This window comes from Eubalaena glacialis, chromosome 11 (assembly GCF_028564815.1).
Source record: "Eubalaena glacialis isolate mEubGla1 chromosome 11, mEubGla1.1.hap2.+ XY, whole genome shotgun sequence".
Lineage (NCBI taxonomy): Eukaryota > Metazoa > Chordata > Mammalia > Artiodactyla > Balaenidae > Eubalaena > Eubalaena glacialis.
Genome location: NC_083726.1, coordinates 66,973,183 through 66,990,986, shown reverse-complemented (window position 1 = coordinate 66,990,986; position 17,804 = coordinate 66,973,183). Strand labels below are relative to the sequence as shown.

General features: G+C 51.9%; 1 protein-coding gene across 1 annotated transcript in view; it reads right to left on the bottom strand.

The window, feature by feature from the left end:
* VDR (vitamin D receptor) overlaps nt 1-6,030 on the bottom strand; it is a 31,458-nt gene extending 25,428 nt beyond the window's left edge. Inside the window, exon 1 of the mRNA XM_061206442.1 lies at nt 5,883-6,030. Within this exon, the coding sequence (XP_061062425.1) occupies nt 5,883-6,028 (146 nt within the window). The 5' untranslated portion in view covers nt 6,029-6,030. The remainder of the gene's footprint in view (nt 1-5,882) is intronic.
* Between the last annotated feature and the right edge of the window lie 11,774 nt (nt 6,031-17,804).

Below are 17,804 nucleotides of genomic sequence, written 5' to 3'. Positions count from 1 at the left end.
AAAAATCATTCACAGGCATTACTTAACCAGACAAAAAACAAAAACAAAAAACCCCACCCTTTATAGCTATTTTAAAAATTTAAATGAAACACAGACTTTGGTTAGATGGATCTGTTTGGGTTTAAACTCTAATGCACAACCTTGGGTTAAGTTACTTAATCTCCCCATGCCTCAGTTTCCACATCTGTAGAATGGAAACAACCCTACAGAGGGGGTTGCTGTAAAGATTAAATAAAGGAAGCAGGACCTGGTACAAAGTAAGCACTAAATAAAGGGAAGGGAGAGAAGCTGGCAGGGAGGGGCAGTGGGAGGGAGTGCTGAAGGGTGGCTGAAGAAAGCAGTGAGACTCCGAGACCCTGGAAGCAGAGAGCACATCTCACACCAACGCCTGGAGTGCCTGGTGTGGGGCTCTGCAGGCAGAGAAACTCGAAACGTACCGTTGCTTCATGTTTTGTTGCTCCTGATGTCTAGACCCACAGCCCTTGTGTGAGTTACAGCGACCAATGTCCAGTTTCTCTGAGCACCAACCAGGTCTCACAGAGTCCTTGACTGACGTGAAGGTCTCTAGAGCCCCCGGACCAGCCCTTTCTTTCTCACACCTGATATTTAACTCCTGTTCGGGGACCTTTAATCAGAGACCCTTGCTGGCACATAAAGTCACTCATGTTCCGGGTTCCATGATAGAGGAGAGGAAAGGACTCTGTTCTCAGAAACTCAGACACTACAAAGGGACAATGATAATAGGTACCACTTACTGAGAGCCTTCTCTGCCAGTACTTTACATATTCTCTCCAACGCTCTCAACAACCTATTAGGATAGGTATTATCCCTATTTTACAGGTGGTACAAAAAGGCAATGGAAAGTTAAATAATTTGCTTAATGTCACACAGCTAAAAAGCGTAAAAGCTGAGATTAGAATCAAGATCTGTTTGATTCCAAAGCCTCTGGTATTCTTACATAATATGGTCCCTATCATGAATCCACCATATCTCAATCCAAGCCAGAGCAGCCGTCAAAAGTATGCCCCCCAAAGTCCATGAGCAGGAAGCAGGGGCTGTTTGAAGGACTTCTGTAGGACAGAGAAGCCACTGGGATAGAGGCAGGATCTGAGATGGGCGGGTTGGAAGTAGGGGATAACATATGGCCATCCTCTCCACTGGCACCTCTACTGCCATCGCACGGAGAGGATTCCCAGCGTGTGTTGAGAGGGAATTCACACCAGTGAGCCCTGAGGAGAGTGTTGGCTTCCTAAGGAAATGAAACACTGACCAGAAAGAAATGTACCCTCTTCCTCATGTCCACGTAGCTGCCTTGCTTGACACGTCCAGTGGCGTTCCCTCTCCAACTATTCTGGCCTCCTCCCCCCAAGCTTCCAAACATCACTCTTGGCTGATCCGTAGCTGACCCCCTCATTCTCTTCCGTTCACATCTTTGAGCAGCTATGGAGAGAGGCCAGATGCCAAGCTGGCCTGGACAAAGTTCTCTCCAGCAACACCAACCTCTTGGTGACTCATTCACTTGCGCCCACAGAATGCCCCAAGCGGCCACTCCTCCCCTTTCTATTTACTCTACTGCCTTTAAGCACTTTGAGTCGCTGGACACCTGCCCCATTGCTCTGCTCCCTTCACAGCACAGCTCCTGCAAATATTGTCGGGATGAACTTCCTGAAAGCCAGAACCCTCCTCATGTTCCTGGATCCTCACCAGCCTGTGCTCCCCAAGGCCCGTCATTAATAAGGTCCCTGAGAACCTTGGGGCTCACAAATAAGAAGGCATTTCTCCACACCGTCTTTGTTGGCTTGGTGCTTGCTGCACATGTCAGCTTCACGGTGTCCTGATGAGGAGGAGGGAGACGACATACAGATGCAAGCAGTGATCTGTTTCTCAACCTTGCCTTCCAAGTCCACCTCTTAAACGTCGCCAGTATTCTTCATTCTGTTCATCAAAAGGGTCTTTCTGATTTTTCTTCTCTGTCCTTTACACCTTTCCCTTATATCAAAATCTGGACAAAGCCATTCATGACCAGAGATTCATCCACATCCACAGATCATCACTATATATATGTGTGTGTGTATATATATACATGCTTTGTAGTGGGCTTACATATTTTCCTCCTATGGCTCTTGCTTATGCTCTGGTTGTTAACCTATTACCAAGACATATAACCATCTAGAAACCTGCCCATGCCAACCTTTTATTCACACTGGAAATCTTTCTCTGAGGAAGTACATGTATTCCAGAGGAGCAAGAAGCAGAAACAACATGAAATTGCTTGCAGGAGGAATTGGCCAGCAATAGTCTCTAATTCCTGACCATGGATCAATAGAACTGACCAACCCCCATAATCACACTTAGGTTTGATTATGAGTCTTGGATATGCTGGTATGACCAGAGCTCTAGCTTCTAGAGCAGTTTAGCTTGACTTAGAAGTCAATCAAACACTAAATGGCCAAATGGGCTTATACCCCAGGGCTTAGAAAATAGCCAGTGACTCTACACCAAAGTAATGCTCTTGCCTTGAGAACTGCTACTGTAGGGTTGAGTGAGCTCCTTGAGAGCAAGGACTTGTGTTATCTTTGTGTTCTCAAGGATGTGGTACCCGACACAGAGAAGTACCTCCCACTGACAGAGGCCTTCCTTCCCAGGATCAGGATTTCACAAACAGATATAAGTGACAATGGAGTTCTCGAACAACTATTTGAAATAGACTAAAGTGGAAGAATATCAAACAGAATTTGGATGAAGCAAAGGAGGAGAAGTAGGGGAAGGGGGGGAAAGAAGAGAAGAAATTATATATAGACAGTCTATTCTTGTTTTTTGAGGTAGTTATGTTCTAGCAAGCAAATATTGAACCATCAGCAAATATTGAACCATCGCTCCTAAGAGAATACGGGTTAGGTTCCTGAGAGCCTCTGGTCACAACGTTTTCATCAATCCATCAGTACATAACTTTGTTTCATGTGTGTTGTCTGTTTAAAGGCACCTCATTTAATACATATTGTTGATTCATTAACATTGAACTCACAGCCAACAGCACTATAGCCCACGTCCGCACAAAGCTTGTGTAACACGTCTTTTCTCTGTAAGGCAACTTGTAGCTTTCCTGTGCTTAGGAACACTTGACAGGATTTCAGCACCAGGCTTGGGTGCCATCTTAAACAGTGAAATCACCATCAGGTTCCAAATTGCAAAAAGGGTGGCACTAAACAGACCAAGAAAAAGACACTTGTTTACAGCGTGAGAGCTGAAGCAGAGGCAGGATGTCTTGCGTGGCCTCAGCTGGGAACGTGTGCATCGGGAGACTCGAATTTTTCTCCACTCTGCACGTGTCCACAAATGAGCACAAAAGTGCTGCAAGTATTGATTTGGGGATTACAAGTAAATTTTAGCAGGTAGTCAAATGTGCAGATACGGACTCCACAAACAATGAAGATCAACGGTGCGTGCATGCGTGTGTGCGTTTGGGTGTGTATTTATAAAACAAAATTCAAGCCAAACAACAGAGATGTTGGCTCTTCAGAAAGTGAAGCCTGGCTCAGTCATCAAGGCAGAGATAGGAAAGATATAAGGTAGACCGAGGACAGGGTAACAAGATAAAAGCAGCCTGCTGCCGGTAATGCCAGGCCTCGCAGGCGGGCGTTGTGGCCATCAGCCAGCAACACAACTCTGGGGCGTCTCAGAGAGAGGGGCTAAGGCTGGGTTACGGTAGCATAACGTGCCCCCGTGCAGCAAGCCACACTGTTGGTCCGTGGTGCCCTGGATGTGCAAACCTGCCCTCCCTGTCCATTTGGCATCTCCTGTCCTCCCTCCACCCGGATGCCTAATGGGTCTGTCCCAAGGATTCACCGCCTAGTGGTGTGTCTGAGGGCAGCAAGCCCAGGTGCACAGGGGTCAGAGCTACTCTAGTGAGGAACTCCCACATGTCATAATCCAATAAGCAGCCACCTAAGAGTCCCATCTCTCAGAGCAGAACCCCAGTGGGTGGTGACCTGGAAAGAGAGGGGATTTGGGGTGGGGTCCATGAATCCACCAAACAGCCCTGAGAGCAGTTGGAGACGTTTGGGTCACAGATGGACGAGATATGACCTTTGTCTGGGTCTCCATGTTCCCAGCTCCTAGTCCAACGCTCGGATCACAGATGCTCATTAAAATCAGGGAGGCAGTGTGTGAAAGTGAAAAAGAAAGGAGGGTGGATGGCTGGAGAGACTTTTGTTTACTAGGGCAGGGTTCCATGAAGGACATCAGTATTGACCCATCAGGCTCAAATATGTATATATTTCTATTGTGCTTTGTTTCTCAAAACACCTTTGTATACGTTATTTCATTAATCCTCAGTTTATTCTATATACTAGAGGGGTCGGGTATTTATACACCCATGTGGTTAGTTGGGGTAACTGAAACGTAGAGAAGTCAAGAGATTCGAGCAAAGACAGACAATTAATTAACGGCACGGTAGCACTATAGCCCACACATTTCTACCTCGTTTAAGATGCGAAGCAGGCCCTGATGCGAGCACCCAGACTCCTTCTCCATTTCCACTCTGAAGGCAGCTCCCCCATCCCCAGGCCCTGGCAGCAAAGGGTCCAGGTGGCACCTGGGACCCAAGGCCTGGGCTCGGGAAGGCCCACCCTGCAGAAAGCACGGGCTTCAGGGCCAGAGGAACAAGAGACGTGGCAACAGGTCCTGGAACCAGCGACGCTGCCGGTCTGGTTCCCGAGCTGGGGAGCAGCCTGCCGGGAAGCTGAGTAGGCAACCAGTGCCAGGCCACACAGGCAGTTAGCACCCACAGGAACCCTGCCCGCGGCCCAGCGGTTGCTCAAGGCAGTGAAACTCCAGGCCTGCCAGCTCCCGAGACAGAGGGCAGGTGAGTCGGGAGCCTGTATATATAGAGCCCAGGGGTCCCCGAGCTGGAGGGGAGCACCCCAGACCTCCTGAGGCCTCTGATTCACTCTGCCCTCGATGCCCGTTCAGGGAAATCGGAGTCCTTGTTCTGGACTTGATTGACTCTTTCCTCTCTTTGATGGCTAAAGCCTTGCCCTTAGTTTTACTCACCTCCAACAAGACTATTATACAGAAGCTCTTTTTTGGTCACCTTCTTGCAGGCTTCTCTCTCCCTCTCTCTCTCTCTCTCTCTCCAAAATATGCCAAATGCTAATTTCTCATGGTTCACAATCCCATCCTGCAATTCATCACTTCCCTATGCTCCCTCCCTGGTTCTGGATGGGAACAGCCTTTGTCTAGCCTTTCTAGTACTTTACCATACTGTTTGCACTGGTAGTGCTGGGCTCGCACGAGAAGAGAGGAAGCTGCTCATAGAGGAACTGGCCCTGACCAAACAGGAATGCCTGCGCTTCCTGGGCATTCTGAGGTTGGCTTTCCAACCTGGGACAAGCAAGCCGTGGATGCAGATCTGGGCACAGATCAACTATGGAGGTCCAACCAGGGATGCAGTTTCCCTTGTTCCAGGGAATGGTTTGATTTGGATGGGGCGGGGGGGAGAGGGCAAGTTCTGAGGCCAAGTTCTTGGGCCTCCCCGAGGCCATGCCGGTCTCTTGGATTAGGAAGCTGTGATCATCAACTGGTAGGAGGTTTGCTCCGGGAGGACAGACACGTGGGTCGGTGCAGGGGGCTGCAGGTCAAGGGGTAATGGAAGGATGGGGACCTACATGCCACCTCAGGAAAGCAGTTTCTGAGGGGGTCAGAGAACGAGCTGGAGCTGAGGGCAGAGGGGGAAGAAGATAGCCTCGAGACCCTATCGCCCCTCGGGGGCTGTGAGAGCTGGCGTGTGCCTGGGCCTGGTAGGGAAGGAGACGCGGAAAACGCAGGGTCTCTTCCTGGGAAACCCCGTTCCTCTCCTCCCCCTCGCCTTGGAGAGGATTTACCTGAAGAAGCCTTTGCAGCCTTCGCAGGTCATAGCGTTGAAATGGAAGCCGGTGGCTCGGTCTCCACACACACCGCAGATCCGGGGCACGGGCCGGTCCAAGTCGCCGGGGTCAGGTAAGGAAGCGCCGGCTGCCATCGCCTCCATCCCTGCAAGGACAGCAGGCAGGGGTGAGACAGTGCCAGGGCCGGCTGGCGGCCCTTCCGCCAGGAGCTCAGCAAAGCTGGGCAGCTCCCCGGGGCCCAGGCCGGAGCAGGATTCTTTGGTGCCCTCCCTTCGTGGCTCTCGGTCCCCAGCTCACCCTCCTGACACTCTGCTGGCCACGAGCAGAAGGCGGGCTCCTATCCCAGTTCGGAGCAAATCTGTGTGTGTGTGGGGGGGCGCTGCAGTGATGCTCACGGCGTGGCCTGGAACCGAGGTGCCAGGGAGCAGAGGCTGCGCCTGCTGCCTACGGGCTGGGCTACTTTGCGTGAGATGTTCAGCCTCTCTGCACCCCACTGTCCTCATCTGAAGAATGTGTTTTTCTTCACCGGGTGTGAGGAAGGATTATGCGAATGAACATACGCACACCCCTGGCCTCAGCTCCACCTCAGCAGCGGACCTGCCGCAGGTCAGAGGCCTCTCTTGCCTAGTGTCCCCTCCAGGAGGGACGAGGGTCCTCCAACAGCCTCCAACGCAGAGGGAAACCCTCAGCCCCTCTTTCCTTCAGGGCGAGGGGAAGAGGATAGATTACATGCCCAAATCAGGCCCTGTCGTGCCAGCTCCTTGCCGCCCTGCAGCTCAGGATGGACAAGACTTGTGCCCCTGCGGTCCTGGTACCAAATTCATCAGTTTTTTTCTCTCTCTTTTTTTTCAATATAAATTCAACACATCGTTCTGAACGTCCTTCTGAGTAATGTAAGTCATATACAGTGAACTAATTTTGTTTTCAGAGATGGCTTTTATAAATAGGCATTATCTAGAGATAGAGTTCACACTTGAAGAAAGGGGGGAAAGAAATAGAGGGAACAAAATATATAGCTTTGGGAGATCCTTCTCGGGAAGCTGCTGACAGGTCTTCCCTTGGGCAAACTGGGGCCGTGGCTTCACCTGCTGCCTCTGGTCCCCACTGCTGTCAGCTCAGAGCTGCTTCTGGGGTCCCTCCTGCCTCCCTGAAATGGTCTCAGACCCTGCTGCCTCCCAGTTTTATCTGAGTCCTCACGTGGGTTGCTACAGGCTTAAGTGCCTTGGCTCCAGGGCAGGAGGGTCCCTCAGGACAGAAGAAGAACAAGAGAGAAAGCCAGTGGTGAGGAGACAAGCACCCTACCCCCTCTTACCCTGGTGCCACGTCCTCCCACCGAGGTGAGAGAGGTAGCTTCCGGGGGCCCTTGGGAAGCTCCAAGCTTCTTTCTTTCCAATGACTAGGCTCTCAATCTGAGCTGAGGTTTGACACATCAATGCCTGGTAGGGTCTTATTTCAGTCCATGTTCATCTCACCGCAATGAGGCAAGTACTATTATTATCACTTGTTATACAAATGAGGCCCAGAGAAGCCCAAACATTGAGGTTTTCTAGCAACTATAATTACGAAGTGCACAAAACAAATACTTAATTTTACAAAAAGAAAAATCTCACCAAGAGCTTCAAGCCAAACGAAGGAAGCTGGACAGATAAGGACAGGTATTGTCAGTCCTGCAGGGGCAGAGGGGCCCTGATCACAGGCAGATGTATTGGATTCCCTAACTTTCTCTTTCAGCTCTTCTTTTCCTGGGAACTTTAAAGTAATAATAGTGACCCTGTTGCCCATCCCTATCACAGCTAGGTTGATACTTGTTAAACAATAATGTTTATATATATACACATGCAGAGACAGAGAGAGAAACACTTTAAAAAAAAAAGGAACAAAGGAATGATTAACAGAAACTTTTGAGGGAGTAAGATTGGGAAGGGCATGCAGAGGCATTATGCAGCAGCCATATTCCATTTCTCTGAGTGGTAGGTATACAGTGTCTTATTATTCTTATTACTACTACTAAAACACTATTTTCTGTTTTATATGCTCATCTGTATACATAAAACACTTCATAACTGTAAAACAACTAAAAATAAAAGAGAGTGCCTTTGGGGTTGTCAACACTGTCCTTATAGCCCATATTAAGTCCAGGCTGACTCCAGGCTCCTGGAGTGTCACCCACATCCCAGAAGTGGGCAGGGATCCCAGAGGCCCAATACCATTGTGGGGCAAGAAGAGAAACTGTCTAGGATGCTTGTGGCTTGACCCCAGGTCAGCTGAGATGATGCAATTCCCAGTCATCGTGAGGTTGCTACAGAGTCTGTGTCATCCAGCGACCAAACATCCGGTGGATTTGGTAGAAAAAAGAGAAATTAAATGTGAGGGTGGAGGGACATCAGTCAGATTAGTCCAACAAGTATTCAGCATCATCTGGGCCCACTGGAGATGTGATGATGCAAGGGAATTGAAAAAACACGACACCACAGCCGGGCAACTGTGCCTTCCTGCAACAGAGTGATGGCAGGAAGGCTCCTGGCCCGGGGGTGGGACCCCAGGCACTGGGTTAGGCCTGACAGAAGGCTGGACCTGGCAGCCAGAGGCCCAGAGTGAACAGGACAATTTCAGGTGAGCTGAGAGACAACTCAGCCCTGCTTGGGGTTATGCGCTGCTACCAAGAAGCCAGGGCCCAGGACCAGAGTCCAGAGGTGGAGAAGAGTCCCAGGCACATATGGCCTGAGAGCTGGCAGTGCCAGGAGTGACAGGCAGAGACTGTGGAGGGCACAAAAGAGAAAGAAGTTGGGAGCTGGATAGGGAACCTCACCATGCTGGATGGCCCCCTGGGGTCCTGGCCTGGGCATCTGCAAGCCCCTCCCTCTGAGGCCTCACCTCGATCAGCCTGGCTCCAGGTCTCGGCCACGGGCCGCTGAGGACTCTGCTGACACAGGACTGGACCAACCCACGTTTGCCAAGGGCAAGGGCGTATCTCCTCTTCCCCCTGCCCACCGCCTTCCCATGCCCGCCTCCCCTCACCCCCGGATAACAGAAAGCCAGGAGGTTGTGGCTGAGGAGGAAACACCCACCTGAAGGAGCAGGAGGGAAGGGAAGTCGAGCGCAGAGGTGCCCTTCTGTGAGGGCTCGCAGACGCTTCCAACCGAAAGGACTCTGAAATGAAAAGGGGGAAGCACTTTACAGCTCAGCGCTGACCTCACCGCTAGAGAGCTCATCAAGCCGGATGAGAGGCTCTTTCCAGGGGCTTTAGTCCCCAGATCAGGGACTGAAAACTTGACGGAAGTGATCTGTTGGGGGCAGACATGCGGCGTCATCACTGGCAGGACTAAAGGGGCAGGAGCCCAGCCGGCAGCCAAGAACAGCCCTCCCTGGAGGCCGGGGGCAGCAAGAGCAGTGGGAAGGGGTGGGAGGTGGCCTCCAGCACATGGGCAAATGGAAGGAGCTGCAGAGAGTGTTGGGAGGGAGGAAGGGCTTCTTCCAAGGGAGCTCGACTGCTCCCACGGCCCCACCCCCAGGTTTTAGGGATGCTCGGAGAAGCAGAGCCAGAGGGGGGCCTGGCAGGCTGCTGAGGGCGGGAAGGAGACCGGTGCCCAGGCGATGGCAGAGGCCACCCGGGAGCTGGGAATGGTGCAGGTTAGCCCTGACCTCTTGGGATAGCTTCAAAGACAGGTGTGTGGGATCCGCTGTCTGTGGAGACTGGGTGTAGGCGGAGCAGGTGCTGCAGGGGTTAAATACAGCAACGCATTGCTTTCAAACAGGATGTTTTCTGCCACTTTTAGCTCTTCCCCAGACATGCTCAACACCTGCGGCCTCGGCGAAGGCTGAAGGTGGGCTGACTCTAGTGTCCAGACTCTGGGTCTTAGTGGCATGATGGGTCACCAAGGTGGGGCTGGTGGAATTTCACCCTTCCCACTTCCACCCACACTCAGTGCTACTTGCCCACCCAGACAGACAAACACACACACACTTCCTCCCTTCGCTGACGCCAATAGGAAGTGGCTGGGGAGATAATAGATATGCAGGTGCCTGACCCCGAACCCTGGCAAAGGCCTTTCAGGCAAACCCCATGTGGGGAAGGTTCAGACCCCCAGCTTTTGTTTCACTGCCTCCTAGTGGCCCGACTAGGCAGAGAAGGGGAGAGCCGAAGGGGCATCCAAGACCTGGGCCCAGTCCTAAGACTGCCAGCCCACTGACCCATCTACCAACCCCTCAGGCACTGCCCACCCCCAAGGAACAAGTGAGGAAAGTGTCAGTGGACCCTACTGAGATAACGTGAACATGGCTGGCCCACTCCCAAGGACCGTGGCTGGAGGAGGGGTACCTGCAGGGTACAGACATGTGGCCACTTCCTCCAAGCCAGGCTCTCCCCTTCTCCCTCTGCTTGTATTGCCCAAGGCCCCCCAGCCAACCGGGCTCTTCTGGATTCTACCCCATGGCCTTAGCAATTTCCCAGACTCCCTGCTTGCTCCTCAGGAAGGCTGAGGTAAGGACCAAGTGGGTACAGAAAGGACCACTGCTTTCCTGCTCTCAGCCCCTAAGATATTTAGAGGTCAGACCTGAGATCCAGGTAGCCTACCATCTCTGAGCTTAAAGAGAAAGTGTTTGAGTATCTACTATGTGCCACCCGGGATCTCATGTAACCTCCGAACAGTCCTGTGAGATGAGAAGCAATCTCATTTTACAGATGGCAAAACCAAACTCCAGGTAGGGCACTTTGAGAGACTTGCCCAGGGTCCCACGGCCAGGCCAGTGGTGGTGCCAGGGACCAAACGAGGGCAGGCTGGCTGCCTGCAATGGCCAAGGGCTGCCCTTGCCTCCTGCCAGCTCAACCCATCCCAGAGATAATCACCAGCACAGGCGCTAATACTCACGCCGGGACCTGCTTCAATTTCCTCCTGTACCCTCACTCATTTAATCCTCACAACAACCTCGCAGGCGGGTACTGTTATTACCACTATTTTAGGCATGGGGAAATTGAGGCACAGAGATGATTGCCTTTGGAGTCCAGATCTGAACCGAGGCAGCTGAGCCCCGAGTCTCTGCTCTATTTTTCCTAAGGGAGATAACTCAGTCATTTCCTCACCCTGTGCCCTGGACACCCTTCACTTCCACTAAGTCAGGGAGGAGCAGACAGGGCAATCCCCAGGTCATGACAGAAGAACGTCGTGGCACTTTTCCTTCCAAGGCTCCCAAATCAGCCAGGATCTCTCTTCTGCCAGCCAACCCCTCTTACCTGGGAAAACCCCATTCAAAAGATGGGCCTCTCCTCCCCATGCAACTTTGCACTACTGGGTGGTCCTTTTAGGAAAGATTGTCCTAGATTTAGCCTGTAGGTCCAAGTGCATGGAAAGTGGGGCAAAGACACAGGGCAAAAATAAAAACAAGTGGAAAAAGCCCCGGCTTAATACCACCCCCTTTGCCACGTCATACACCCCCCACCCCCAATTCATGTTCTGAGTATAAGAGCATCCCACTGCCTTTGCTGGGGCTGTCCCCAGAGCCACCCCCTCCTGCCCTGCTTTAGAAATACCCAAACCCTTAGTATTGCACCTTGGAGAAGCAGAGGGGTAGTAACTCAGCTCTGCAGAAAGCCCCTGGCTTCCATTCCTCCAGGGTCAGCATCCCACATCAAAACCCCTCCCTGAGCCTGACCCCAGGCCTGACCTTGCTTTAGCAAGAAATGAGGAGATAATGTGTTTCCTTCCAGTCATCAAAGCCACAACCACTGCCTCTCCCACACATCTGCCCGTCAGCTCACACAACAGACACCCCATCTTCCAGTGGCTTCTGCTGAATGGGCATCCCCGGGCAGAGTCTCACCTAGGACAGTCTTGTAGGGTGGGGACTGCAGGGTGTCCTGGGGAGACCCCTGGCAAGACAAGGATCGAAGTGTGCTACAGGGCTCGGTTTAACTCTGCTGCATTCACTAGACCCTCTTCGGAGTCCTGAGGGCAGTAAAGCTGTGACTCCAGGAGGACCAAGTGGCAGACAGAGGTCTGACTTCTAAGGTCTTTTCTAGCTCTGAAAGTATGCAACTCCAAGGCTGAATTCCCATCATGATGAGGCCTTAAGACCATTCAGGAAGTGAAATTCCTTCACTGAGCGCTCTCCCCAACCCTCCCAGTAACAGGTGAGGCCCACTCACCCTCAGATGCTAAGGGGCAGGAAGGGCGGGAGCGATGTGGCCCCTTTGGGTCCTGTGGGGACTGGGAGCCCAGGAGAGGGGCTTCCCTCAGCAGGGTTGGGACTGGACTGATCAAAATGGGCTTTCTAATTGTTGACATTAGCTCAAAGCTCCCTCTCCTTCTAGAAAGAAATGCAAAGCTAAGTGATTTCCCAGCAGAGGGGGAGAAAATTCCTCTTCTTCCTAAAATTGGCGCCCATGGAATCAACCACACGCTGGGCTCTCTCTGGAGCGGATGGGCCTGTGCGCACGCCAGCCACAAGTGCACATGTGCTTATGCGTGCACGCCCTTTTCTTGTTGTTTTCACTTCATCATCCTTGCAACTCTGCCCATAGAGTGCTGAACGCTGTATGACCTACCCAACTTCTTACTTGCTGTCTCTTTATTCTAGTATAACTTAGGTACAGCAATATCATGGCCAGTTGAGGTGATGCCTTTTCTTCCTTCTCCACCATACCCAACATAAGCCCACATTCTTTCTCCAGAAAAGTCTCAGCATTACTTCCCAGAAGAAGCTGAGGGGGGATAGAGTGGAAATGAGGGCAAGGAAAGAGGAAAGTGTACTGTAGAGTTAGAACTTGGCCCAATTCTTTCTTCCCCCACTGTCTCCCCAGTTCCTCGACACACACACACACACACACACACACACACACATATTTTAAACGTGGCTGAGAACATTCAGAAATTATTTTCCAAAGACTACAATTTCCAAAGTAAAACCCAGTGGATACCAGTCATCTCAGAATATCTCAAGATTGGAAGGAAACTCAACACCACCTACTCCAACCATCTTAAATCGCTTCTATAATATTCTAGCCAGTTTTCTAGCCTGGACTTAAATATCTTTCCTGTTGGAGAACTATCTCCCACGGTAATCCATACTCTTCGGATGGCTCTATGCTTAGAAAGTTCTTCATTATGCACAGATGAAATAGCCCCTACAGTTTTCAACCACTGGTCCTAGACCAGCTCTCCACAGCCATCTAAGATGAATCTACTAGGCCATTCCCACAGTGTCTCTAGAGGAGGGATTGGTAGGGCCACCATGTGGTACTACCACACACATTCCTCATCTGCTGGGAAATTGTCATGAAAAGATAGAAAAAATCTACAAAGTTTGTGATGCGAGTGAGGTTTCAGGGGAGAAGCACAGGAAGCTAGCCTGGCTACATTTAATTTTGATTTAGACCTCATAAACATCCCAGGTACGATCATGATTCCCACAAGGGCAGTGAATAAGGTGGTGAGTGCAGACAGCATCTGCCTCCTTGGCTTCACCTGGAGAGAAGTTTCCAGCCCAAGAAAAGGGCGCTGTGGAAGAATGTGAGTAGCTGCATAAGTTCTGCCAAGCCAGCCTGCCGCCTCTGTCTTAGGCTCAGTCGTTTCCAGGGGAGGCTGGCCCCCAGCACTTCAGCTCTAAGAACACGCCTGAGGTGGACCAAACTGTTTAACGACTGATTGAAGGATGGGAAATTAAGTGGCTGATGATCCAGCAGTTTCAGGAATAACTTTACCCCTGAAGGCGCTTCTTAATTAACTGTTTGGGGAATATACCTCGCCTTTGAGAACCTGGTAAAGGTCATGAACTGACACCCCACACGGTGTCACGGGTTAGCAGGTCACTCCAGAGAAGCCATGCTACAGACTCCCACTCTACTGGCCATTCATCAAGGCTCTTTCTTAGCAGATGGTCCTGTCACTCTTGGGAGCACTGGTAGCTTCTTGGAGCTGAGCAGAACCCAGAGGCAGGAACCCACGGAGCTCTAGGCAGTGGGACAGGAGATACGTAGCTTACTTAGATATATTTCCACTTCTTATCAACAACAATTATTCCTGCAAGCTGCCTTTTTCCAGTGGAAACGCAGCCCTCAGCTTTGTCAACAAGATTTCTGGGTTGATTACTGTTCTCCAGGTAACAGGCAGGCCATGCCCTGTCCCTGCCGGAAAGCGTGGGCAGCGACAGTGGCCGGTGAAGCATAGGGAACCAGCCCATTCATAGCTGCAGCCCGATCTCTCTCGTTTTACAGCAGAAGAAACTGAGGCCACCAGAGGGCAAGCGAGTTGTCAAAGGCCACACAAGGAGGGAGGATGCTTCTCCAGCCCCACCCTGGCCAGGTCCCAAGACCCCTCATCACCAGCCTGAGCAGCTTCCCAGGGGAACAGAGTGACGGGGGAGAGAAACAGGCCACGGAAGGGGCATGAATTTCATTCTTCAGAGGAGGGGAGTTGTGGAGCGGCCACGAGGAGGCCCTGAGGCAGACTGCAGTGAGACCACCCACCACTGACTCCGTCCTTACAAGCAATACAGAAAGACTAAGTGGCGGGTGAGGGGTACCCGCTCGCACCTGCCTGACCAACTCAGCTCCCACATCCGGCTTCTCTGGCCTGAAGAAATGGATGAGGACTCAAGACAGTCAGGGACTATTTTAGAGGGAGGCAGGATACACCTGGCCTGGCTGTATCTCGCTCCTCTGGGTGGCTTTCCTGGGATACTAGGGTGGGAGTACTTCCCTGGGGCATCTGCCACAGGTGGAAGTTGATGGGACAAGGAGGCTCTTTGTCCAGTGACTTGGAGACCAAGGAGTTGAAACTGAGGCAGCCCAAAGGGAGAGCACCAAGAATACAGGGAGAGCAGATCTAGCCCTCCTCTGGGGACACCTGAACCCCTGGGATTGCTGGTGCAACTGATGGCTAAATGGGATTTTCCTTGATTTTCTAAAAAAAAAAAAAAGGCCCCAGGGCAACAGGAGAGAGCTGCTTCTTATTCCCAAGCGATTTCCAAGGCCAGTTTTTAGTGCCTCATGACCCTCTACCCAGCTTAAGCATCTTTCTGACTGCTGGTCCCCAGCCCAAGTTCATGTAGGCCCAAGTTCACCCCCGCCGGGGCAAACAGTTTTGGGGTCCACCCCCTCCAGCCCACCACCCTGGCCAGCCTTCTCTTCCTCATTTTCCTTCTGGGATCAATGCAATCTCTGAATCCCTCAGACTCTTCCTGGACTGTGGGAAAGGTAGTACCCAAGTCCCAGGTCCTGCCAGCTCCAAGCGAGATACTCGGGATCTTTGGCATCAGATCCCTTGCTCACCTCCACAGTCACCTTGGCCAGCCTGACACCCTTGGCTACCTGACTACTGTCCAGCTTCCCCCAGAACCCGTCCCTGTGTCCTCATCTACAAATAGGGACATGATAGTGCCTAGGTCACAGGCGGTCACGGGGACCAAGATCTCTGCGCAGCACTCAGCACAGGGCCCGGCACACTGGAGCTTTATATGTTTGCTCTCGTTATTAGCGCGGTTACTGTTGTTAGTACAATTGCGGAGAGTTCAGGGCCCAGAGAGGTGCCGTGGAGGCCAGGAAGCCTGTTCTCCATCCCAGAGGCTCCACCCCAAACAAACATTGCCCAGAGAGCCACATATCTGCTGAACTGGGAAAAAACGGACTACCCCACCCATTGGCTGTGACTCCTAAAAATCTGGCTGCTCGGGGTGGGGAGAATGGATTGTTCTAATCTCTCCCTGACAAGCAGAGAAGCTGAGCTACACATCTGGACTTTTCCTCCACAAGGAAGATGAGGCCGTGGCCCCCAAGGTGCCACCGATTGCTCACTGCTTCTGCTCATAGCGCGTCCTTTCCCTCTCTCACCCCGTGAGTCTCTTTCCTACCTCCTCCGGCATCCAGGGCTTATCGGGCATCTGTTCTCCCCTTAGTGGGTCCCTGCTCAGCAGCCCGGGGGCGCCCCCTGTTGGTTATCAGGGCAGCGGCACTTCCTCGCCCCACTCACGGCCACCACAGCAGGCAGCGGAAGGCAGAGTGATGGGAAAGGCTGGCAGAGACCAGGGGGTCGGAGCCGGGGGCGGGGCAGTAAGGGCTGCAGCCACCCTGGCAGCAGGGTGGCCCTGTCGTGGCCCCTAACCTAAGCACTGGGCTGGCTCTGGCTCAGTGGGCTGCCGCCAGCTCTTGGCAGCCCTGGAAAGCCATTCGCTTAACCAAGGATAGATTCTGAGGCCTGTGTCAGAATCCATGAGGGATCCCAGGGTCCTCTGAGATGGGTTGGGCTGGGGTAACTCTCTACCAGACAGCTCCAGTCCCATAAGGGGCTGATTTACCCAAAGGCATCCTGTCTCTCTTCTGCATTATTAGTGAAGAGGTGAACACTTCTCACGTATTCATGAGGCTTCTCAGGAAGAGGCCAAGTGGGGAGGTTCCCATTTACTTTAGAGGGCAGCAGCAGACACCCCCAAGCTGCTCCTCAGTTCCTGTGTAGAATGATTTCCCCAATAGGGCTTTTCCAGAGCTTCTGTTTGGTCAGAATTCCAGCCATCCTGCTGTGCTGCGTAGATTTCTTCTTGGGGACCATACTGGAGGGCCAAGGAGGCCACAGTGTTTCTTCTTGGCCTCACACTGTGCTGGGTATTGGTTCTGGCCTCTGATGCCTTATCTATGATGGTGGCCCCTGCCTGGTTTTAAGCACTGACTATGTGGCATGCTGTATACTAGGACTCAGAGACACCATGGTGAGCTGCCCAGAGACCCGGCCCTCATGAAGCTTACAGTCTACTGAGGGAGACAAACAGGAATCTCCAACTCAGATCCGCACTGCAATACAGGTAGGCACAGGTGTGACGGGAGCATGTGGGAGAGCACCTGGCCTGGTCTTGGAGAGGGAGAGAGGCTCTTTAGAGGACGTCACTTCTCTGCCTCTCAACTGAGACAGAAAGGACCATAGTTTAACATGGCAGTGGTGAGAAGGGTAAAGAGGGGTCTGGGCAGGTGATACCATGTGAGCAAAGGCTATGGAAAGAGGAGCAAAGGCAAAAGGGAAAGAGCATTTTAGAGGCGGAGAAACTAGCTCCATATGGCTGGAGAGAGAGAGGGGACATAAGAAAGAAATAAACCAACTGACCACACTCATTTCAGTCGGAAGTAAATTCCATTCTTTCCTCTACCGAGTGTACTTCTCGTAAACACACTGAGTCTTGAATACCAGGAATTTTAAATTACTGCAATGATATTTTGCAACCAAAGACTTTCAGACTCCATTCAGCTTCCCATTCCAACCGGAATTGACCTTGAGCTTTGTGAAGGAAGTAAAAATGGGCCTCCTTCCCGACTGCTCAAGGAGAAAGGGCCCCCCAGGTCAGAAAGGCAGTGGGCCTCTTCTACCACCCTGGTGCACACCCCTTGTTCTCCTTTGAGGGGGGATGCTTTACCCTGGGATTATTCCATCAGTAACTGAGCTGGAATGGAGAAGTAGAGGAAAGAATTCTGGAAAATCCTGGCCAGCTAAACAGGAAAACATACTTTTTGTGAGAGAAAACCCAAAGAAAGAACAAAAGGTTCAACAAGGGCAGATGGAAGTTGTGAACAATTCAGTGGCACATCACCAGTCAATCCTTATTTGACGCATCAATCTGTCCAGGGTGGCCAGATGCGGTTGCCGGGCACAGAGAGAGCTGCCTTACCACAGAACCCACCGGTCCCCACATTTGCGTCCACCAGCGCGCGTGGCTCACTCCTCTCTCTCAGTCAACAAGGTCACTTCCCTGTTGCCAGGAATCCCTCTAAGGGCACCAGCCACACACACACGATGGTCACAAACAACTTGCGCCATTGACATGTGTGGGAAGTCCCCTGCATGTGTGGGCACACACCAGCCCCTACCCTGGGTCCAGATGTCCACGTTCACTGTTGACCGATGACATGACAGAAGTACAGCCTTCCCCTTAGAGCTATCATTG